Source organism: Hirsutella rhossiliensis (assembly GCF_020360975.1).
Source record: "Hirsutella rhossiliensis strain HR02 chromosome Unknown scaffold00007, whole genome shotgun sequence".
Classification (NCBI taxonomy): domain Eukaryota; kingdom Fungi; phylum Ascomycota; class Sordariomycetes; order Hypocreales; family Ophiocordycipitaceae; genus Hirsutella; species Hirsutella rhossiliensis.
Genome location: NW_025408673.1, coordinates 1,889,293 through 1,915,646, shown reverse-complemented (window position 1 = coordinate 1,915,646; position 26,354 = coordinate 1,889,293). Strand labels below are relative to the sequence as shown.

The following is a 26,354-nucleotide window of genomic DNA, read 5'->3' as shown; positions in this document are numbered from 1 at the left end:
GCAGCGAATGTACCATGGGAGGGCAGGTGTGACGATACGCCTCATTGGGCAGGAAGAGCCCGCCAAGATACGCGCGATTCGAAGCGCAAGACTCGTGTCGGCAGCCGTATTCACGGCGGAGTGTCGACGCGCAAAGAGACGCAAGAAGTGCAACGCGATCTCGATTCATGCAATCAGTTTGTCGGATATAGAGAGGCGCTTCAGCCGAAGCCGCCAGTCGATCCGAGCGAGAAGGTCCCGGCAGAAGTGCTGAAAGAATTCCGCGACCTATTCTCACCAGGAGAGGCAATGAAGCTGCCGCCACATCGACCGGGTGTGGATCATGAAGTCAACCTGCAGCCTGACAAGAACGGCAACGAGCCACCCCTTCCGTGGGGCCCACTCTACAACATGTCACGAGAAGAGCTGTTGGTCTTGCGAAAGACCCTGAAAGACCTGCTGGACAGAGGATTCATCCGAGCGAGTAGCTCAGCGGCTGCCGCGCCGGTGCTGTTCGTGCGGAAGCCGAATGGAGGGCTGCGATTTTGTTGCGACTACCGAGCGCTGAATGCAATCACCAAGCGCGACCGATACCCACTGCCCCTCATCGCGGAGACCCTGCAGAATCTGGCCAAGGCTAAGTGGTTCACCAAGTTGGACGTGGTGGCCGCTTTCCATAAGATCCGCATGGCTCCGGGACATGAGGAAAGACTGCATTTCGCACGAGGTTTGGGCTCTACGAGTGGCTCGTGTGCCCTTTCGGCCTGAGCGGCGCCCCGGCATCATTCCAACGATACATGAACAGTGTATTGCGCGAATGGCTGGACGACTTTGTCACAGCGTACCTGGATGATGTACTGATCTACTCGAGCGGTTCGAAGGCGGATCATGAGGCTAAGGTGCGACGAGTTCTCCAAGCACTCGCCGACGCTGGGCTGCACCTAGACCCAGCGAAGTGCGAGTTTTCGGTACAAGAGGTCAAATACCTTGGGTTCATCGTCAACGCAGGAAAGGAATCGCCTGCGACCCCGAAAAGCAGCGCGCCATCCGCGAATGGGAGGCCCCGACCACGGTGAAGGGTGTCAGAAGCTTTCTGGGCTTCGCCAACTATTACCGGATCTTCATCCCCGACTATGCCAAGATCACGCAGTCTCTGGATGCCCTGCTTAAGAAAGGAACTGCCTTTCATTGGGGACGAGCGGAGAACGAGGCGTTTCAGGAGCTGAAGCGACGATTTTGCGAGTCACCGGTGCTCAAGCAGTGGGACCCGAGCCTCCCGACCTTTTTGGAGACGGATTGCTCAGGCTACGCATTGGGAGGCGTCCTGTCGCAGGAAGGCCCAGATGGACGTCGACACGCATGCGCCTTCTTCTCGAAGCGACTTTCGCCAGCGGAGTACAACTATCCCATTCACGACAAGGAGATGCTTGCCATCATGAGATGTCTCGACAACTGGAACGCCGAACTTAGGAGCTGCGGCCCATTTACAATCCTTACCGATCACCGCAACCTGGAGTATTTCGCGACACGCCAGAAGCTCACGGAACGGCAGAGCCGTTGGGCAGCCAATTGTCCCAGTTCGACTTCAAGCTCGAGTATCGACCGGGAAGCGAGGCTGTCGTGCCTGATGCGTTGTCCCGCCGTGAACAAGACAAGCCACAGGGCATCGACGACGAGCGGGAACAAGGAAGAATGATACAGTTGATACCGGATAGTGCCATTCCATCATCGACAAGAGCATGTATCAACGCGATGAGTTCTGACTGTTCAGAGGCATCCACCCTGCCGAAGATGAAGGTCTTCGAGGTAGCGGACCTGCAGCAACTCTGGGACGAAACGGTGGCGAAGGACTCGATATTCCGGGCAGCCTATAAGGCAGTCCGCGATCGCGAGCGTGCCTTCCCGCCCTCGCTGGGCCTGAAGATCCAGATTTCAGAATGTGCGATCGACGCAGGCAAAAGGCTGACATTCAGAGACCGTATTTGGGTGCCGGGTGGATCCGGAGAGGAGGGTAACCAGGAGGAAGCTGAGAAAGACCAGTTGAGAACCCGCATTGTGCAGCAGTCGCATGACTCTGTTGCGACCGGTCATCCCGGCAGGGAAGGTACGCTGGCTATTGTGGCTCGGCGATTCTACTGGCCTGGGCAGTCCCAGCTGGTTCGCCGGTACGTAGCCAATTGCGACACCTGCGGCAGAGCACACATCTGGCGCCAGTCGAAAAGGGGTTTCTCAAGCCTCTGCCGATTCCAGATCGACCCCGAAGCCATTTGTCCATGGACTTCATCACAGATCTGCCGCCTACTGGACCGAGCAAGGCAAGGTACCTGTGGGTGATTGTGGACAGACTGACAAAGGCTGTGACCCTCGAGGTGATGGACAACATGGAAGCTGAGCCGTGTGCAAACCGTTTTCTCCAGTGTCATTACCGATTTCACGGAATGCCACGGTCCATCGTCAGCGACCGCGGGAGCAACTGGCTAAGTAGGTTCTGGAAGAGGTTCTGCCGTCTTGCAGGTGTCACGCAGAAATTGAGCACGGCCTATCATCCTCAGACGGACGGAGGGCCAGAGAGAATGAACCAGGAGATCGAGGCCTACCTGAGAGCCTACGTGTCGTACGTGCAGGACGACTGGGGAGAACTGCTCCCTGCCGCGCAGCTGGCACTCAACAATCGTGAATCCGCAGCGACCAAGATCAGCCCTTTTTCGCTGAGCATGGTTACCACGTCGATCCCATCAGCGTCGAGGAATCGGAAGAGCCACCGAGGCATAGAGAGGAAAGCAGAGCTGATAGCCTACTCAGTCGCCTGCAGGAGGTCAATGAGTACATGCAAGCAGTGATGGCCTCCTCACAGCAACAACAAGAAGAGGCTGCCAACGCAAAGCGACAGCCTGCGGAGCGATTTGAAGTTGGTGACAAGGTGTGGCTCTCGATGGCAAACTACAGATCGCCACGACCGTGCAAGAAGCTCGACTGGCTGCATCACAAGTACACAGTCACGAAGGTAATTAGTTCGCACGTTGTTGAGCTCGATGTTCGTGGCTCAATTTACCCGCGATTTCATGTTGACCTTTGCGGCGGGCGCATCAAGATCCGGCTCCTGGCCAAAGGTAGATGACGCACAGCCACCACCGGTACAAGATGAGTCCGGCACGGATCTGTGGGATGTCGACGAGATCCTCTGCGCGAGATGGAAGAAGCGCGGACGAGGGGAATTCAGGCAAGCACTAGTGCGATGGACGGGCTACGCAGAGCCGACTTGGGAGCCAGTTGAGTGGTTGCAAGGAACAATTGCGATGAAGGCATTCGAGGACAAGTACGGGCCAATCAAGACCAATGATGGCCCTAGGAGAGGTACGAGACGCTGGCAGGAACGCAAGAACCCCGCAGACGCCGACCTGGTCGGAGGGACAAGGGGTAATGTCACGGGCTGTGCCCGGCTGGTGGACCCGGTTGTACCGGGTCCGGTGGGTCGTGCTCCGGTGGCAACACCGGCCGCTCCGCGGACCCAGAAGCTGCGAGAACATTCCGAGAAGGGCAATATAAGCTCGCACTCGAGGCTACGCCTCGAGTTCAGCTTCTTTTCCTCCTTAGCTCTAGATAGACAACACCTAGGCACCTGCTTGTTGAATAAACTCCGGGCCAGCCTTTCACAGTTATATGCGGTAAGTATTTATCGTGGATTTCGAGAGAGCAGAGCTCCACGAACGTCCCATTCTCGAGCTTGTTTGTCCGAACTGTCGATTTCGGAAGAGAAAGCAGATTGCGACAAAGCAAGTATATAACGCTTTTGCCCAGGAGATAGACATAGCAAAGCTGCGAATTTCACGATGTGCCGCAAAACAGAAATACTCCGTATATATGGCTGTTGGGCAACAACCGTCAATTAGGTAAGGGATGCTTGTGTAAGCAGGGCCCAAGGAGCCATATCAACGCAAGGATAACCCATCCCTATGCATTGAGGCCAAGGGAAGTTGCAATTTGGTACGTATCAAACATCAAGGCCATCAGGTTAGGGCTATATTAGCAGCTATATCAGGGGTTAGAAGAGGTATCTATACGTATAAATACCCCCTTGGTCTCACGTAGCTAGAAGAGGGCATGCACATTTTTTCACATCAATTCATTGCCCCAAATCACCTCCACATATGCTCTCAAACACCTATTCGAGAATAGCGTATTAGGTCAGTTATAGAGTATTCATTTAAGTGAATAATTCCGGCTCAAACCCTTACCTCTAGAGAAGAGGCTTTTTTAGATGTGTTCTTTATTGCTGTTAAGGATGCTGGGTGTTAGTTAGACCTACCGTGACTAGCGATAGTCCTCCCGCTACTCTGGACAGTCGCAAGAGATGCCGTCCGAGTGGTGGGAGTAAAAGGCTTGTCCTTTCTGACTATCTAGCCGTTAGTTCCGTCTTATATACGGATAAGTCTAACGGTGCTTATCTAGTATATAGGATAAGGGTGGCTCTGTCTGTCTCCACCTTGTGTCTGGTGGATCTGACCTTTATCCTATAACAATTGCCTTTTATTTCGGCTATGCTGAGACAGGCGTTTTAGGCGCAGCAGACACAGCAGGCTGCGTGCAAGGGATTAATAACCTCCTAAGGTCGTTTCTTGCAGCCGGATGCTATTAGTTCCCCAGCAGTTTCGAAAGACATTAGGGCCGTAAGACTAACTAATCTTAGCCTGGGTACGCTATTGTGCATACGAGGTAGATAATGACAGCCGGATATAGCAATCTCGACGTAAACTATTAGTAACTAGTAGTGTTTGGCATAATCTGTCCGTATACTAGCTAGCCTTCCCTTCTTAATGTTCTTCTTTAGGCCTTATTTTACGTGCAGCTTCAGCGGATGAGTTAAGCATCTGACGATTTGGATTATCGGCAATCTTTTGTGAAGGAAGTTGATAATTAGGGTTGCTTGGCCCCCCCGCTCGCCTACTGCTTTGAGCAGATCGTCCAGAGGACTCAGCTCTTCTCCTCAATTCGTCTTGATCCTCAATGGCTTTTCCCCTAAGAAACCATTCGTTAGATAAAAAGCGCTATCTAAAAGAGAGAGCAAAAGTTATTACCATTCGGCGTGCGAGAAGTAGGCGGGGAGGTCAAGTCTGTGCTCCCGCAGCGTATATATGATAATACCTGTCCCCGCGACTTCCGATTTATTGTAATAGGTCGTAATATGAAAGTCATTGACTTGCTACAATTTTTTAGGTTCTTCAGCCATCGTTGCGTGTTTCGATGAGTAGTAGTTAAATGGTCTAGACTCTCGCAGTTTCCCCCGACCCCCGCATCCCTTTGCGGGGGAGGAGCAATACGCACTCGTACTCCGTAATTCTCACTAAGGTACGTACCTCATGCAGGTACGGAACGGCTTATTAACTTTAATCCGCTTAGTGGCTATATTAGCCCCTTAATTTCGACGAGATGGCCAGGCTGGCTCGAATGCGCTTAATCCTATAGTCTACCAAGTAGGCTGCTTTATCCTTATTTGTCCCTCCTTAGTCTTCCCTGATAAATGCTTAGTCCGACTTCAAGCAAGCGTTACGATGGACGATACACCCAGGCTCCCGCTTCTAGGCGGTGAGACGATTGGATTGCGCTCCGCCGAAACGTGTCCTGATAATATCCTAGTTGAACTAGAATATCCACGCCTCGATAACGAATTTCGCCAAGAGATCATAGGGAAGAAGAACGACATTGAGGCCATGGTATGCCATCTTCTAGGCATCCGAGCCGCTTACATGTGGGGAGAGGGACAGTGGCAGTCCGGCAGTTTTAACCTGGCTATACCGATCGAAGTAGGGCACGGTAAGAGAGTGTTTCTCCGCTTGCCACTTCCCTATAGGAACGCAAATCTGCACTCTGCGGACGAGAAGCTCCGTACAGAGATTGCTACGTATATATGGATGGAGGACCATTGCCCAGAAGTTCCGATCCCTACTTTGCACGCATTTGGGCTACCTAATAGACAATGCGTATGTGCCCTAGAGAAATACCATTCCTAGTCGAGACTAATTCTTGCAGTATACGCACCTAAGCAATACCCCTTTATTAGTAAGGGTTAGTTGGGATCTTAGGAGATGGCTGCGCGGTCTCTTTGGTTGGACTGTTCCAACTCGTCACATCAAGCGGAACTATCAACATGCCTTGAGCACAGGCTACCTTCTTCTAAGTGAGGCAAAGGGGAAATGTCTGGCTAAGTACTTAGAGCACCGCTGGCATGACGAGCGATATATGCACAACCTGTGTCGCAGCATGGCTAGGATAAGCCTGTCCATGAACAAGATCCGTCTGCCTCGGATCGGGTCGTGGCATTTCAACCCCGACGGCACCATCACACTATCAAACCGGCCTCTGCATCTTCACATTTCTCTTCTCGAGAGCCAAGGGGTCCCATCAGGCATACCACAAGGTCAGACATATGCCGCCGTCGAGTCGTACCTGTCCGATATCCTTGCATTTCACGACAATATAATCAAGCATCAGCCGAACGCAGTTTTAGATCAGCAGGACGGCCGAACGCAGCTGGCAACCTTAACTGGACTGCGAGCTGTTATGCATCATTTCATCACCCCAAGCCACCAAGATAACCCCTTTTATCTATGTTTGACCGATCTTCGCCCGGCAAACATTTTTGTTGACGAGGCCGGTAATATCACGACAATTATCGATCTCGAATTCTCCTGTGCAAGACCAGTCAGCATGCAGCTGCCGCCGTATTGGCTGACCTCGACCTCGCTTGATGTATTGGCAGAAGCTAGTACTTTAGAGCACGATGCTATTATTCGGAAGTATCTAGACATCTACGAGGCCGAAGAGAAGAAGTGCAATGGCGATACTCCTTGGGCAAAGTTGCAACGACATGCTTGGGACTCAGGCGCTTTCTGGTACAACCATGCGGTCATGGCTCCTAACCACGCGCCCCGGATATTCCAGCATCGCATTCACTCACTATTCAATTATGGGGTTGAGAGTTCTGTTTTTAAACATGTCTTCTCTTGCTACTGGTCAGTCGATGCAGAGCAAGTAATCCAGAGAAGAGTAGAGGAGTCACGCCGTTATACGTCTCAGATTCAACAAGTCTTCAGTTATACGGATAAAGAGCATGAATGAATCATGCTAGAATAAAGATAGCTCGAGCAGGCAGGAAGAGTGATGTAGGAATAAAGAGGAAATGCCTAAAGGCTAGCGATTAATTCCCTACTAACAGAATGATGGTGATAACAAAAGGATAGCAAGCACTGGCTTGGGCGGGCCGTAATCTGGCACGACTAGAATTGACTAAAGAGACTCTGAGTGCTGGAGATCATACAAAGGCGGAATAACAAGCAGGGAGCGGGGAATGACAATAAGCACATTCGTAAGGTACATTAAACTAGCAAATCGAATATTTACAGCGTAGGACATAGCGAGCTAGTACATCATCACGTCTTCTCAGCTAACTTTTCGAAACCAAGCCTAAAACACGAAAAAAGCATACGCCTAGAACCGCCGCGAATGGCGTATTACGCCCCCCTAAGTGCAGCCTCGTGCAGCTACTAGCGGGTCTGCAATATGCTGCCAAAGATTGCGAATTAGGCGAGGTTCTCCCCTATACGGGTAGAAAACTCTTCCCCGCCCTCGCTGACTAAGGGTATATGCCCCCCGCTAACGGGACCTAGCCCGGACCCGACTTAGGACCCCGCCCTAGACCTAAGGAGGGCCCTTTTAACTTTAACCCCCCCCCCCCTTAGCCTAAGGGTCGAAATAAGCACCCTAGAGGCTAGGGCCCGCTTAAAAGAAGCTCTAGAAGGCTAACGCCTTCTAAGGACCTTAGAAGAAAGGCCTAGGACCTAAGACTAGGACCTAGAGGATATTAAGATAAAAGATAATACCTAGCCTATATTAAAGACTAGCCTCTTTAGGCCTAGCCTAGCCCTGCCTTAGGCTAGCTACTTCTAGCCTAACTAGCCCCTAAAGTAGGTAAAGGGGCGAAAGAGAGCTGCCCTTAGTAGCCTTATTAGCCTTATACTTATCCGACCTATATTTTAATACTTATAGTAGACCTAGCCCCGGCCCTAGCACCCCTTCCCTAGAGACCGGGCCTAGGGCTTTTATTAGCAGGCCCTCTAGGCCCTTAAGGAAGCTTAAAAAATCGAACCCTTCTATACGACCCTTATAAAAGGGCTTAAGAAGGTAACTATAAGGGCCCTAGACCGCTAATAGCCCCCGTAATAGCCCTTATACTAGCCTAAGGCCGCTTAGTAGCTTAAGGCTACTTAAGGAAACCTTAAAGCGAACTCGTAGGCTAAGGTTACTATAAAGAAGGCGCTTAAGGCCCCGGCTAAAGCCCTAGCTAAGGCTCCGGCTAAGGCTCCGGTAAAAGCCCTGGTAAAAGCCCTAGTAAAAGCCCTAACTAAGGCCCTAGCTAAGAGGAACGTAAAAGAGGACTTCTAACTTATCTTAAAGCTAAAGAAGGGATCGCTAACGCCGACTATTAACCTTATTGCTCTTTATAACGAGCTTTATAAAGCTATAAGGGAACTAGCTATATTAGCTCTATTATTACGACTACGGCTACTAGGCCGCTAACGGTCGACCGCGTTAAGCACGTAATATAGTCTAACGGATAGATAGTCGGCACGACTATCTAATAGATATAGGATCGAGGGGATCGTAGAGATCTAAGTAATCTAGGATTAATAAGATTACTACGCTCTATACGATCTAACGTTAAGGATTATAGCTAGGCCTATAATCTAAGGATAGCCTCTATAAGTATATATAGCTACCTACTTTTACTCCTTTAAATAGATAGCTTAATAGCTTTTAATATATTATAGATCTTTATTACGATTCTATCTTTAATTCTAATTACCTAGTTATAGTCTATAGTCTATAACCTCTAACTTATTACTAACGTAATATACTTATTATTGCTTAGACTACGCCTTATTATATCTATTAATATAAACCCCTCGATAGGTTTATCCCTTAAGAATAATACCGGTCGTTATACGTTAAAAGCTCTTATTTAGTATAATACCGCGTTACTCTAAGTAATATTATAACTATTAATATGCCTATATAGTAAGCTAGATTAACTAACTCTAGAGCTACTATATCGCCTTAGGATATAATACGCGAGATTATTACCCTTCGATATAAGGTATAGTTACTTAAGAACGGAGGAAGTAACGGATAAGTTAGGGACCTTAGAGAAGCAGTTAAACTAAAATAGCTAGGACTATTTAATAGTACTTATAGCACGCTTTAAGACTTTCTTACCTAACTTAAGGCCTACTACCGGTTTTACCTTACTAAACTCTTAGACCTAGTTAAAAAGGTACTCTACGTAGGAAATTATTTATCTAGAACGGCACTCGCTTAGTTTAGACCTATTATAAGGGATTTTCTCGATAACTAACTAGTATAATAAGATAATAAGATAGACGAAGTCTTTACTAGTTTCTAAGGATTTAAAGAAGCTATTATAAAGGTATTTAGAATAACTAACGAGGAACGAGAAGCTAAATAGAAACTTTAAGAACTCTAATAAAGGATCTTAGTATCGGATTATACTATAAAGTTCTATTAAGTTACCTTTAAACTTAATTAAAACGACGAACCTCTTATATTACGATTCTACGACGGGCTTAAAGAAGAAGTTAAGGATAAGCTCTATAAGGAAAATCGACCTAATAACCTCTTAGACTATATTACTATAATAGTATAAATTAACGATAGATAGTATACGCGACGCTAAGAAAAGAAATAAGGAAGAGGAAACTAAAACCCTTCTTATAGGAATAACTTTAACTAACGCGCTAACTATAAAAAGAAGCGTAAAACTCTTATTACCTATGCCTATATAACTAACCTAGGTAGGATAGATCTAGAAATAATATAGAAAAGTAAAGGAAAGTATTTTAACTATAAGAAACTTAGATATTACTTTAAGGAATATAGATAACCTTATAAGGAAAAGAAAACCTACTAAGTACTAGCCCTAAAAGGTAAGAAATACCTAAACGCTATTAATAGATAGGAACTAAAGTATAAACTCCTTAGTTAGACTATATACTATAACAACGAATATATAGTATACTTAAGCGATAAGAATAGTACTAGATAGTTCCTAAAGCTATTAAAGAAGACCTTTATAATAAATATAACGAAGGGATCTTAAAATATAGAAATAAGTTAAATTTATAGAATTAAAATACCCCTATCTTAAAGGAGTCTCCTAAGACTAGATTAAAAAGAACGGTAAACGATTCTAGGAAGATATATAAAATAAAAATCGATAATAATAATAAGTAGTCTATAAATAATATAATAAAGAAGATATAGATATAGCCCTTATACTTATAAAACTCGGATAATAACCTAAAGAGGACTAATAAAGTATCGATAATATAAGCTCTAAAGAATAAGAAATACTTAGAGAAACGGAAGATAAGAACGAACTTATACTACTACCCTTACTATTAAGGGAAAACGCTATAATTAGAGAATACGCTCTATACTTTAAAGAATTTAAAGAAATACTTAAAATTAAAACCTAATAAATACCTTAAATTCTTATAAAAAGCTAATAAGCTATATTAATTCGATATTAACTAGTACTATATAAAAGAGACTATACTATAGCTATCGCTATAATCGATACCTTTATAGCTCTATAACGAGAATAGTAACTATAAGGAGAATTTAAAGATAATCTATAAATACTACTTACTTATAAGCACTATAAGTATATTTTATAGATATTATATATCTACCTAGATTATATAATATACTTTTAGATAAAGGTATAATACGACGCCTTCCCGGTTAAGTTTAAAGGATAAGTACTTTCGAAACCCTACATAAGTATAGAACTAGACTACTAGAAAATCGATTAACGCTACTTAAACGACTAAGTTATATTATTAAAACCTAATTATAGTACGCTACTTAAATACCGCGATAATTATAGTTTATTAACGAGATATCTTTTAGAGATATATAAAATCTATAAATATACTAAAATAAAGGAATAGTATAACGCTACTTACTTTAAAGTATCTAAACCCTTAATCTTTTAAAGACTTATATAATAAGTTAAATATAATAAAGAAGATTATAATAAATATATATACCTAAACTATAGAATTTATAAATATAAAAAAGCATAAGTATAATATAAACGATATAACGGTATATTAAAAGATTATTAGTAATATATATAAAGGCTATAAGCCGTATTCGACTAAGGAAGAATTAATATAGAAATACTATATAAAAAATAAAAAGACGCTAAATAAAAACTTAACCTTTAGTATAAAAATAAATAAAATTATAAAGTATAGTATATAATTAACTATAAAGTAGTATAATATAAATAATATAGCGCTAAGAAATAAGAAATCTTTATTTAGCTATAAGAAATTAGCCTCTTAAGCCCTAATATAATACTACGCGACGAAAATATAAAGAAACGATATTAATAATAAGTTAAAGAAGAATACTTAAATAAAACGAATAAAGACTAAGTAAAAAATAAGGTACGCTATCTATAAAAGGGCTATAGACTAGTACGATATAATAAGATCTAAGGACCCTATATATAGTAACGGTAAGCTATAGTAACTAAATAGTATTAGATATTTAAATCGCGGGATATTATATATATATACTTTTAGACTATAGCGCGATAGGTAATTACGTTTTACCTAAAGTCGTTAATTATTACCGACTTATATAGAGATATAAGATAGATCTATATAAACTTATAAATATTAAAGGAGAGGCCTTTAACTATAATAATAGAATTATTAATATAGAGATTAATTACCTCGATATTAATATCTAGGGCTATAACGAATAAGTTAACTTTAATATTATAGATATTAAAGAATATAACCTTATAATAGGGCTTCTATAGCTATAGGAGAGTAACCTATTAATTAACTAGAAAACTAACTAGCTATATTAAAATAAGGACGTAAGTTTCTAGGACTAGTAGATTTAGAAGAAAGTAAAATTTTACGATAATTTAGCTACTAAATAGGATAAAAAGAATAACCGTTTAAGTAAATTATTTTAGGCTTTAGCGATATAAACGAAAATAGTAACTAAACTAGCGGATATAATAAAATCGACTAATAAGACCTATATACTAACTAATATAGCTATATAACCTAGTATCCGATATAAATAGAATAAAGGATATAATATAAAGATCTAAAGAGTTATTACTACTTTAAGGAAAGACCTTAAATAAATTAATAAAGAGCTTAAGTTAAGAGAAACTAGCTCTTAAAAGAAAGAATAAAGCCTATAAGATAGAATAAAAAATATTACTTAAGAATACCGAAAATATAATAAACTCTTTAAGAAAGAACTTAATATAGGGTTACTTAAATATAGCTAATAGGACTATAAAATTTATCTTAAGGATAGAATAACGCTAACGTTCTATAAGATCTATAACTTAAACGAAAAGTAACTATAAACGCTACGCGACTACCTTAATAAGAATCTATAAAAGGGGTATATATAAACGTTAATATTTAAAGTAAGCTACCTAGTTATATTTATTTTAAAGAAAAACGGTAAGCTATAACTAGTTATTAACTAGAGACGCTTAAACGATATTATAATAAAAGACCGAATACTATTACTACTTATATCGGATCTACGAGATCGACTATATAGTAAAAAATAGTTTATAGCCCTTAACCTTAAAGGCGACTATAACTTAATACGTATAAAAAAGGGATATAAATAGATAATAGCCTTTAAAATGAAATTCAGACTATTTAAATATCTAGTAATACTATTTAGACTTATAAATATACTAGCTACCTTTTAACGGATAATTAATAATATCCTATATAAATACTTAGATATCTTTATAGTAGTATACCTAGATAATATCTTAATCTTCTTAGATACCCTAAAAGAATATAAGGAATACGTTTATAAGGTACTCCGCGTACTTTAAAATATAAAGTTACTAGTTAAACTAAAGAAAATTAAGTTCTATATATAAAAAGTAGACTTCCTTAAATATATAATCTTACTAAGAGAGATATAAATATAATAAAATAAGATTAACTTAGTTAAAGAATAGCTAACGCTAAAGAACGTTAAGGATATATAAAGTTTCCTAGGATTTATAAATTACTATTAACGATTTATTAGAGATTTTAAAAAGATTATAATACTACTATATAACTTAACGAAGAAGGAAAAAGAATTTATATAGGATAATAAAGCTAACGAAGCTTTTAAATATATTAAGACTATAATTATATAAGAACTAGTCTTAACTACCTTTAATCTAAAATAATAAATCGAACTTAAAACTAATATATTAGACTTTACTCTAAGGGTTTTAATTAGATAGAAGGATAATAAAGAAAGACTATAACTAATTATATTCTACTTAAAAAAGCTATATAGTGTAGAACTTAATTACCCTATCTATAATAAAGAATTCCTTATAATTATTTAAGCTTTTAAGGAATTTCGATACTACCTTCTTAGAAGTAAATATAAAGTTAAGGTCTATATAGATTATAAGAATATCTTATACTTTATAATAATATAATAGTTAAACGGATAATAGATCTAATAAGCCGAATACTTATTAGAATTCGACTATAAAATAATCTATAAAAAAGGAATAGAAAACGGTCGAGCTAATACCCTTAGTCGACGAAGCGACTACGATATAGGGGCACCTATAGCGAAAGGATAGCTCTTAGAAATTAACGAAAACGGGAACTACTAGCAATAATAGCTAAATATAATATTTAAAGTATAACTTAACGACTTAACTTACTAGAAGATCCTAAAATAGATAAAAGAATATAAAGTACTAAATAGATATAATATAGGATATTTAGAAGTTCTAATATATAAAAATAAAATCTAGATACTACTAGAATTATAAGATAAAGTTATATAAGATATATATAAATATCTAATATATAGATACTAAGGAATCTAAAGAATAATAGAATAGATTAAACGATAATATAACTTCTTATAACTTAAAGAAGTAGAATAATAAGTTATTAAAGAATATGAACTTTATATATAAAGTAAAGCTAAACGATATAAACTATATAGAGAATTATAACCGCTACTAGTACTAAAGAAACTATAGGATTTAATAGCTTTTAACTATATTATAAAGCTATTACTATTAAAAGAACTTATAACTAACGTTAAATATAATAGTATATTCGTTATTACTAATTAAATAATAAAGTATAAATACTTTTTACCGTATAAAGAAGTAAGTAATATAAAAGAGCTAGTATATATATTCCTATAAATAATTATTAGTAATTATAGACTACTAAATAAGATTATCTTTAATAAAGAAAGCACGTTTATAGCTAAGTTTTAGTAAGCTCTTATAGTATAATTAGGGACGAAATATAAGCCTAGTATAGCTTATTACCTATAAATAGATAGATAAATAAAACGACTTAACTAAACGCCTAAATAATATTTACGATATTATATTAGCTATTAATAAAACGATTAAGTTAAATAGCTACTAATAGCGTAACTAGCTTATAATAGCTTAGTTATAGAAATAACTAAGCTCTTACTAGTATACGTTAATTATAGATATAACCTAGAAGTATTTAAGGTTACTTAATAAGGACTATAAGCGGAACGAGCGATACTATAAGTAGATTAGCTATAAAAATTATATAAAGAAATATAATAAGAACTTTAATTTATTAGAGAACGAATATTTACTTACTATAATCGGAAATCATTATAGGGACTAATCTTTCGAGAGGGAGATATAGTCTACCTCGTATAATAAAATATTAAAATAAAACGACTAAGTAATAAATTAAATTTTAAGAAACTTAGACCGTTTAAGGTTAAGAAAACTATTTTAAAAGTTAACTATAAACTTTCGGTACTAATAATAATATAGATATACCTAATATTTTATATCTTATTATTAAAACTAGCGCTACGAAACGCTAAACTATAGGAAAAAATTAAAGTCGACGACGATTAAGAATATAAAGTAGAATAAATACTAAATATAAGAAAATAAGGTTAGTAATAAGAGTACCTTATTAAGTAGAAGGAATATAGACTAAAGGAAAATACCTAGGAACTACTTTAGCACTTAACCTACTATAGCTCTTTACTTCGATAATTTTACTAAAAGGTTTAAGAGGGATTAAAGGACTAAGATCTACAAACTCCTTACTAATACTAAATAAGGACTAATTCGCCTTGTTAGGAACGCCTAACGATTATAAGTTATTTACTACCTAATACTTATATATATCGAGCGTAGGTAAAACGCTATCCTTAGTATCTACTTCTTAGATACTACGATAAAATAACTTAGAACTCTTTTCCTTTATACGATTCCGAATCTTCTAGATATAAGCTAAACGATTAACGGCGATAGATATTTACGACTAAAGGTTCGTAAGCTATACCTAAAGCTTTAATAAGGCTTCCCTAGCTTCCTCCTCTTTAGAATATAGCCTACGCTACTCCGCTAATAATTTAGTTACTAAAAGAAATATATTAGCTACTATATATAGAAAGAATTAAAAGACACCTATAAGAAGAGGCTACTAAAATATTATTATAATAGGGACGACTACTAATAATATAATTATTATAGCGCGAAGAATTTTTAGCTATTTAATAATTCGTTTTCTTTGCCTTAAAGTATTAAGTATACGGTATATCGGTAGGATCTCTACTTAAGTTAATATATTCGGTAAGAGCAGCGCGCTTAGAGGCTTTTTAGGAACGATTTTTTAATATACGACTAGATATACTATTAGTAGTATATCCTAAAAGGATAAAGAAATAAGGAACGATATACTTATATATAACGCGATAAGGGTATATTTATATATAGCGGCTAAGGTAGCTATAGTAGGTCTTATAAATAAGACTAAAAGGAGGAGAGATATTATATTACGACTATAGCTACTAAGCCGCTAACGGTCGACCGCGTTAAGCACGTAATATAGTCTAATAGATAAATAGTCGGTATAACTATCTAATAGATATAAGATCGAGGGGATCGTAGAGATCTAAGTAATCTAGGATTAATAAGATTACTACGCTTTATACGATCTAACGTTAGGGATTATAGCTAGGCCTATAATCTAAGGATAGTCTCTATAGGTATATATAGCTACTTACTTTTACTCCTTTAGATAGATAGCTCGATAGCTTTTAATATATTATAGATCTTTATTACGATTCTATCTCTAATTCTAATTACCTAGTTATAGTCTATAGTCTATAACCTCTAACTTATTACTAACGTAATATACTTATTATTACTTAGACTACGCCCTATTATATCTACTAATATAAACCCCTTAATAGGTTTATCCCTTAGGAATAACACCGGTTATTATATCTATTAACTTCGAATAAAAGTAATATAGTTATAATAATAAAGGCCCTATATATAGTAAAGAAGCTTCTTAAGTAGCGGGAGAAGTAGTCCTTATACCTTAAGGAGTTATATATTAAATCGGCTAACCTTCCTACTAGCTAGACTAAGCTAGTAGCCCGGAGCGTCCCTAACCTCTTAGAGGCCCCTATCCTTAATATCTTTACTATAGAAGCTAAAACCTTTAGCGGGATTAATATCCTAGGGCAGCCTAGGTAGCTAGGTACCCTAGGCCTAATATAAAAGGTAAGATCTATTATCTTCGTAGTCCCTTTAAAGGCTATAAGGGCTAAATACTAGAAAAGGGGCCTTTATATAATAGGTCTATAGATTTAAGTTAAGGCCTATAAGGAATATACTATATATATATAGTACTATAAGTGCCTTTCCTTTAGCTATAACTCCTAGACCTATTAATAGCTTATTAGGTATATATTTTACCTAGAAAAGTACCTAACTAGGGACTATAACTACCTTAGCTATAAGGCTAGCTAAGGCTACTCTTACTTTAAGGTCTAATACTATAACTATAAGGGAGAGCACCTTACGACTAATAAGGTATAATATAGAGTTTATAAGGGAATAACTAATACTTAATAGCCTTAGCCCCCTTACGCTTATAAGGCCCTTAAAGCCCCTTAGGCCCTCTAGGCCTAACTACGACCTTATTAGTATTATATAGTATAATACTAATAGGTAGGAAATAGCTAACCTATCGATCTTAGAGTAGGCCCTAAAAATAAAAGCGGACCTTATCTTATTATAAGAGCCTTACCTTTATAAGATTAATAATAGCTATATCCCTATATAGTATCTAGCCTATAATATTATAACCCTTATCCCTTTTACTAACTTTCCTAAGCTTACTAGGAGGCCTAGGCTTATAGCTTATAAGAGGAAGGAAGCTTAGATAGAAGCTAGCCCTAGCTTCGACCTCTTTTACGATCCTAATATATAAGCTATTTTAATAGGGATAAGGGTATATACCTAAAGTATATATAGTACGTAGCTAAGGATTAGTAAAGTAATTAACTATATAATTATCTAATTATTAGTCTTATATATAGCTCTAAGGGCCTTAGGTTATAAATATAAGTCTTAGAGATTTCTTTACTTTATGCCTCTTTATCTCTATTAAAGTTACGTAACTAATAGCTTTTACTTTAAAAGGGAAAAATAAAAATTTAAATTAACTATAATTAAAGAATATATATAATTAAACGATCGAGGTCTTAATAACTATAATAACTAGTATTATTCCTAAGGGATAAACCTATCGTAGGGTTTATATTAGTAGATATAATAGGGCGTAGTCTAAGTAATAATAAGTATATTACGTTAGTAATAAGTTAGAGGTTATAGATTATAGACTATAACTAGGTAATTAGAATTAGAGATAGAATCGTAATAAAGATCTATATTAAAAGCTATCGAGCTATCTATTTAAAGGAGTAAAAGTAGGTAGCTATATATACTTATAGAGACTATCCTTAGATTACGGTCCTAGCTATAATCCCCTTTATAGCTTACTATAGCTTACTAGTAAGCTATACTCCTAAGTAGTAATCTATCTATATAAAGCTTACTTAGCTTATATACGCTCTAGGTAAGCTAAGCCTAAGTAACTTCTTATCCTAACTATTATTTCGAGCCGCCTTATTATATATATATAGCCGGCTCTCTTATAGCCCGCTAACCGTAGTTATAATATAATATCTCCCTTCCTTTTAGTCTTATCTATAAGACCTACTACTACCTTAGCCGCTATATATAAATATACCCTTATCGCGCGTATATATATTCCCTATTTATTCTTTCTATCCCTTAGGATATACTACTAATAGTATATCTAGTCGCGTATCGAAGGATCGTTCTTATAAGACCTTTAAGCGTATTTATTTAGCTAAGTCTATTAATCGTCTTAGTTTCGACGTTATACTATATTCTTTTTATTTATCGCGCGGCTTCCGCTATAAAATACTAAAGAAATCTTCTAAGTATACTAAATATATATAGCGGGGTCGTTCCTACGATACGTTAGGCGTAGCGATTAGCTCCTATAAGTAACTTTATTATCCTACTTATTATTTATAGCTAACGTATATCCTAGTATCCTAAATAAATCTAGAGTCTAATCGATTAGATAAAGAAGAAGAAATTACTAAGGAGCGAATATTAAAAGCTTAAGCCGACCTAAATAAAGCCTTAGCTCGTTTAGCGCGGCTTCGCTATTAAAAGCGCTAGCTAAAGATAAAGGGTACCGAGATAGTCTATTAAGGCCTTCGTTCCTTAGATAGCCTTAACGAGGCTAAGCGCTAAGAATCTAAAGCGGTAGTCGATATTTAGTTTATAAGTAGATTTAATATAATTAATTAGAATACTATTAGTTCGTTAAGCGATTTTAAGATACCTAGGGTAGATTTTACTAGTAGAACTATTAAAGTAAAGAACTATAATAGGTTAAGTGCTTAAGTAGTTCCTAGGTATTTTCTTTTAGTCTATATCCCTTTTACTTAATAAGGTATTCTTATTACTAACCTTATTTTCTTATATTTAGTATTTATTTAGCTTTATATTCTTAATTATTATTAACTTTAATTATTTCCTATAGTTTAGCGTTTTATAATACTAGTTCTAATAATAAGATATAAAATATTAGGTATATTTATATTATCGTTAGTAGCGAAAGTTTATAGTTAACTTTTAAAATAATTTTCTTAACCTTAAACGTTCTAAGTTTCTTAAAATCTAATTTATTACTTAGTTGTTTTATTTTAATATTTCGTTATATAAGGTAGACTATATCTCCCTCTTAAAAGATTAGTCCCTATAATCTTTTCTAATTATAGTAAGTAGATATTTATTCTTTAATAAATTAAAGTTCTTATTATACTTCTTTATATAATTTTTATAGCTAATCTACTTATAGTATCGCTCGTTTTACTTATAGTCCTTATTAAGTAACCTTAAATACTTCTAGGTTATATCTATAATTAGCTTATACTAGTAAGAGCTTAGTTATTTCTATAACTAAGCTATTATAAGCTAGTTATACTATTAGTAGCTATTTAACTTAATTGTTTTATTTATAGCTAATATAGTATCGTAAATATTATTTAAGCGTTTAGTTAAGTCGTTTTATTTATCTATCTATTTATAGGTAATAAGCTATATTAAGCTTATATTTCGTCTCTAATTATACTATAAGAGCTTATTAAAACTTAGCTATAAATATACTTCCTTTATTAAAGATAATCTTATTTAGTAGTCTATAATTACTAATAATTATTTATAAGAATATATATACTAGCTCTTTTATATTACTTATTTCTTTATATAGTAAGAAGTATCTATACTTCGTTAGTCTATTAGTAATAACGAATATACTATCGTACTTAACGGTAGTTATAGGTTCTTTTAATAGTAATAGCTTTATAATATAGTTAAAAGCTATTAAATCCTATAGTTTTTCTAGTATTAATAGCGGTTATAATTCTCTATATAGTTTATATCGTTTAGCTTTACTTTATATATAAAGTTTATATTCTTTAATAACTTATTATACTACTTCTTTAAGCTATAAGAAGTTATATTATCGTTTAATCCGTTTTATTATTCTTTAGATTCCTTAATATCTATATATTAGATATTTATATATATCTTATATAACTTTATCTTATAATTCTAGTAGTATCTAGATTTTATTTTTATATATTAGAACTTCTAAATATCTTATATTATATCCGTTTAATACTTTATATTCTTTTATCTATTTTAGGATCTTTTAGTAAATTGAGTCGTTAGGTTATACTTTAAATATTATATTTAGCTATTATTACTAGTAGTTCCCGTTTTCGTTAATTTCTAGGAGCTATCCTTTTACTATAAGTGCCCTTATATTATAGTTACTTCGTTAACTAAGGGTATTAGCTCGACCGTTTTCTATTCCTTTTCTATAGATTATTTTATAGTTAAATTCTAATAAGTATTCGGCCTATTAAATCTATTATCTATTTAACTATTATATTATTATAAAATATAAGATATTCTTATAATCTATATAGACCTTAACTTTATATTTACTTTTAAGTAGGTAGTATTAAAATTCCTTAAAAGCTTAAATAATTATAAGGAATTCTTTATTATAAATAAGGTAATTAAGTTCTACGCTATATAGCTTTTTCGAGTAAAATATAATTAGTCGTAGTCTTCCTTTATTATTTTTCTATTTAATTTATACTCTTAAAGCAAAGTCTAATATATTAGTTTTAAGTTTAATTTATTATTTTAAATTAAAAGTAGTTAAGACTAGTTCTTATATAATCGTAGTCTTAATATATTTAAAAGCTTCGTTAGCTTTATTATCCTATATAAATTCTTTTTCCTTCTTTATTAAGTTAGATAATAATACTATAATCTTTCCGAAATCTTTAATAAATTATTAATAGTAATTTATAAATCCTAGGAAACTTTATATATCCTTAACGTTCTTTAGTATTAGCTATTCTTTAACTAAGTTAATTTTATCTTATTATATTCGTATCTCTCTTAATAAGATCGTATATCTAAGAAAGTCTACTTCCTATATATAGAACTTACTTTTCTTTAGTTTAACTAATAACTTTATATTTTAAAGTACGCGGAGTACCTTATAAATATATTCCTTATATTTTACTAAGGTATCTAAGAAGAATTAGATATTATCTAGGTATTATTATAGGATACCCTACGGTTAAGAATCTAGGTACCTATAACGATATCGGCCTCCCTCCCTAAGGCTCCCCGCGGAAGAAGGAACCTAAAAGCTACTAGGTAAACTCTAGGAAATTACCTAGAAATCCTAGAAATAATAACCGAGCAGATTATATAGATATTTTATAGAGATTTCCCTTAGGGATATATTATATAGGAAATATACTACGATTTCCTAAGTAATAATAGTTCCTTAAGGATTATACCGATATTTCCCTAAGAAGTTACTATAAGGATATAGCGGGGAAATTATAAAGAAATACCTATACCTACCTAAGGAAAATACTAGGAAATACCGCTAATACGCTATACTACCGTCGTATAATAATAAGGTTAAGATATTACTTAGTTAAAGCCCTAAGTAAGGTCCTATGCTCGCTATAGTATATATAGAAGATAGAGAACCCGCTAGATCTTAGGCGGGTAGAAAAGAATATAAATAGTTATTATTACTCTTACTTTAACTTATAAGACTAGTAGCTAGTCTATATTTAATACGCGTAATAACGTATAGTAGCTAGTCTATATAATACGTTTAATTACGTATAGTAGCTAGTCCGTTTAATTACTTAGTAGACCTATATTAGATCTAGGTAGACGGTAAGGTTAACGTACTAGCCCCGTACTAAGGGACTAGTATATAATAAATAGTAGTAATTCCTAATTCCCCTAACTATCTATTCTCCTAAAGTCTATATCTAGTAGAATATAAGATAAAAAATAGGGAAAGGGTCGAGTTAACCTTAACCTATAAACCCTAATATCTTCTTAGGAAGAAAGCTCCTAATCGTATACTAACGAATACCGGCTTCTTAATCTCTTTTTATAAAAGAAATACTTAGGGAACTCTAGATAGAGGTAGAACTTTAACGTATTAAAGCTTAAGTATTATAAAGCTTTTATTAGCGGTTAGAAAGATACCTATTTCTAGGATATTTCCTATTAAGTGCCTATAGAAACGGAAGATAGCTAGATCGCCTACCTTAGCGGTAGGAACGACGCCTAGAGGAATTAAGAGCGGAACTTCTACGATATAACTTACTAGCCTACCTAGCCGATCGTTAAAGCCTATAAGAACGAATTAATAACCTAGAATACGTTCTAGCGATAAGGTAATATTAGCTATAAGTAACGGAGCTATATAGAAATCGGTATAGTATAGCTTCTCCCGCCCCGCCTTAACTACCTTTATCGGAAGGATAAAGCCTTAGAAGTTCGCTAAGAAGTTTACTAAACTACGATAAATAAAGTAAGGAAGAACCTCTAAATAATACTACCCTTAACGGCACGTTCGCGATAATAACCCTAGCGAACTAGCTAGTAAGTCTAATTATAGAAGAAGCTCTTATAAGACTACTAGTAAAAGCTATAGTAAGAGATACCGGGGATAATACTATTATAAACCCTCCTCGAGCACCCCTAGTATATATTAGACTAAAAGATATAGGGAAGTTTAACCCTACTAGCCCCTTCGATATAACGTTTAATATCCTCGAAGAAACTAAGAAAACGATTATATATAAAAGCGTCGATCGATTTATCGATTCCCTAAAACGGGCAGCTATCCGCGGACGGAAATACGCTAACGAACTAGTAATACTTATCCTTAGTTTACTCCGCGGAACCGCTATTAAATAGTATTCTAGCGATCTTAGCGAATCTAACTAAGCTATGCTTTATACCCTAGACTAGGGATATACCGCTTAGTATACTAAACTATAAAAACGCTTCGCTATCTAGCCGGAAGTAGCTTTAAGATCGTTATAAATAGAACGATTTACTACCTTAGATATTATAAACGGAGCTAACTTCTATAAATAGATATTAAAGCTCCGCCGAAAAGTAAAAGCAGCACTATACTTAGAAGAGCACCTTACTATACTAGTCTATTAACGACTAGATATATTACTATAAGAATTATTCCGCCGACCTACTAGTCTAGAATTATTTAATACTTAGATTAATAACTATAAGTAACTTATCCTATAGTTAGAAACTAAGCTAACGGTCGGGTCGTAGGGGAAGATAAGTATCGTAGTAAAAGGACGCGTATAAGGCGGGTTACGCGAAACTATAAATAAGACTATAGTAAACTCTGCCCTATCTATAGCTAAACTAACCGGCTAGAAACCCTAGGAATAAGGATAATTCTAATAGAAAGGAAATATAATAACTACGTTAAGATAGAATAATCTACGCTAGGTAGATATAGGCCTAGCACTAAACTAGTTAACTAGTCCCTAAACCGGACTATAGCCTTAGGATTCGAAACTAAAGGAGGGACTAGTATATAATAAATAGTTTATTACGGGACACTCTATAGTCGATAATCTAGGTACCTATAACGATATCGGCCTCCCTCCTTAAGGCTCCCTATAAAAGAAGGAACTTAGAAGCTACTAGGTAAACTCTAGGAAATTACCTAGAAATCCTAGAAATAATAACTAAGTAGATTATATAGATATTTTATAAAGATTTCCCCTAGAAGTATATTATATAGGAAATATACTACGATTTCCTAAGTAATAATAGTTCCTTAGGGATTATATTAATATTTCCCTAAGAAGTTACTATAAGGATATAGCGGGGAAATTATAGAGAAATACCTATGCCTACCTAAGGAAAATACTAGGAAATACCGCTAATACGCCGTACTACTATCGTATAATAATAAGGTTAAGATATTACTTAGTTAAAGCCCTAAGTAAGGTCCTATGCTCGCTATAATATATATAGAAGATAGAGAACCTATTAGATCTTAGGTAGGTAGAGAAGAATATAAATAGTTATTACTACTCTTACTTTAACTTATAAGACTAGTAGCTAGTCTATATTTAATACGTATAATAACGTACGGTAGCTAGTCTATATAATATATTTAATTATATATAGTAGCTAGTCTATTTAATTACCCGTTAAACCTATACTAGATCTAAGTAGACGGTAAGGTTAACGTACTAGCCCTATACTAAGGGACTAGTATATAATAGGTATACTACTATAAAGATATCTAAGTATTTATATAGGATATTATTAATTATCCGTTAAAAGGTAGCTAGTATATTTATAAGTCTAAATAGTATTACTAGATATTTAAATAGTTCGAATTTCGTTTTAAAGGCTATTATCTATTTATATCCCTTTTTTATATATATTAATTTATAGGCGCCTTTAAGATTAAGGGCTATAAACTATTTTTTACTATATAGTTAATCTTATAGTTCTAATATAAGTAGTAATAGTATTCGGTCCTTTATTATAATATCGTTTAAGCGTTTATAGTTAATAACTAGTTATAGCTTACTATTTTTCTTTAAAATAAATATAACTAGGTAGCTTACTTTAAGTATTAACGTTTATATATATCCTTTTTATAGATTCTTATTAAGATAGTCGTATAGCGTTTATAGTTACTTTTCGTTTAAGTTATAAATCTTATAAAACATCGGCGTTATTCTATCTTTAAGATAAATTTTATAGTCCTATTAGCTATATTTAAGTAACCTTATCTTAAGTTCTTCTTTAAAGAGTTTATTATATTTCCGGTATTCTTAAAGGATATTCTTTATTCTATCTTATAGGCTTTATTCTTTCTTTTAAGAGCTAGTTTCTCTTAACTTAAGCTCTTTATTAATTTATTTAAGGTCTTTCCTTAAAGTAGTAATAACTTTTTAGATCTTTATATTATATCCTTTATTCTATTTATATTAGATGCTAGGTTATATAGCCATATTAGTTAGTATATAGGTTTTATTAGTCGATTTTATTATATTTATTAGTTTAGTTACTATTTTTATTTATATTACTAAAGCCTATAATAATATACTTAAACGGTTATCCCTTTTATCTTATTTAGTAGCTAAATTATCGTAAAATTTTACTTTCTTTTAAATCTACTAGTCCTAGAAACTTATATCTTTGTTTTAATATAGCTAGCTAGTTCTCTAGTTAATTAATAGGTTGCTCTCTTATAGCTATAAAAGCCTTAATATAAGGTTATATTCTTTAATATCTATAATATTAAAGTTAACTTATTTATTATAGCCCTAGATATTAATATTAAGGTAATTAATCTCTATATTAATAATTCTATTATTATAGTTAAAGGCCTCTCCTTTAATATTTATAAGTTTATATAGATCTTTCTTATATCTTTATATAAGTTAGTAATAATTAACGACTTTAAGTAAAACGTAATTACCTATTATACTATAGTCTAAAAGTATATATATATAATATCCCGCGATTTAAATATCTAATACTATTTAGTCGCTATAGTTTACCGTTACTATATATAGGGTCCTTAGATCTTATTATATCGTACTAGTCTATAGCCCTTTTATAGATAGCGTACCTTAGTTTCTTACTTAGTCTTTATTTATTTTATTTAGGTATTCTTCTTTAATTTATTATTAATATCGTTTCTTTATATTTTTATTATATAGTATCGTATTAAGGCTTAAGAGACTAATTTCTTATAGCTAATCGAAGATTTCTTATTTCTTAAAGCTATATCGTTTATATTATACTACTTTATAGTTAATTATATACTATACTTTATAATTTTATTCGTTTTTATACTAAACGTTAAGTTTTTATTTAGCGTCTTTTTATTTTTTATATAGTATTTCTATATTAATTCTTCCTTAGTTAAATATAGCTTATAACCTTTATATATATTACTAATAATCGTTTAGTATACTATTATATTATTTATACTATACTTATACTTTTTTATATTTATAAATACTATAGTTTATATATATATATTTACTATAATCTTCTTTATTATATTTAACTTATTATATAAGTCTTTAAAAGATTTAGGGTTTAGATATTTTAGAGCGAGTAGCGTTATACTATTCTTCTATTTTAGTATATTTATAGATTTTATATATCTCTAAAAGATATCTTATTAATAAACTATAATTATCGCGGTATTTAAGTAGCGTACTATAATTAGGTTCTAATAATATAACTTAGTCGTTTAGGTAGTATTAATCGATTTTCTAATAGTTTAGTTTTATACTTAAGTAAAGTTTTAAAAGTACTTATCCTTTAAACCTAACTAAGAAGGCGTTATATCGTGCCTTTATCTAAAAGTATATTATATAATCTAGGTAGATATATAATATCTATAAAATATACTTATAGTACTTATAAGTAAGTAGTATTTATA

At 34.9% G+C, this 26,354-nt stretch overlaps 2 protein-coding genes across 2 annotated transcripts; both read left to right on the top strand.

Moving 5' to 3' along the window:
* Window positions 1-390: 390 nt before the first annotated feature.
* Window positions 391-1,675, top strand: HRG_06921 (reverse transcriptase (RNA-dependent DNA polymerase) domain-containing protein; the record flags this gene model as incomplete). Its single annotated transcript, XM_044865392.1, has 5 exons — window positions 391-407; window positions 468-495; window positions 562-632; window positions 707-956; window positions 1,016-1,675. The coding sequence occupies 5 exons, from the start codon at window positions 391-393 to the stop codon at window positions 1,673-1,675; spliced, it is 1,026 nt and encodes a 341-aa protein (XP_044719354.1).
* A 95-nt stretch (window positions 1,676-1,770) lies between these two features.
* On the top strand, window positions 1,771-2,819 carry HRG_06920 (integrase core domain-containing protein; the record flags this gene model as incomplete). The annotated part of the gene is made up of 4 exons (XM_044865391.1): window positions 1,771-1,965; window positions 2,044-2,083; window positions 2,194-2,348; window positions 2,397-2,819. 4 exons carry the CDS (start codon window positions 1,771-1,773, stop codon window positions 2,817-2,819), a joined length of 813 nt encoding a protein of 270 aa, XP_044719353.1.
* Window positions 2,820-26,354: the final 23,535 nt, after the last annotated feature.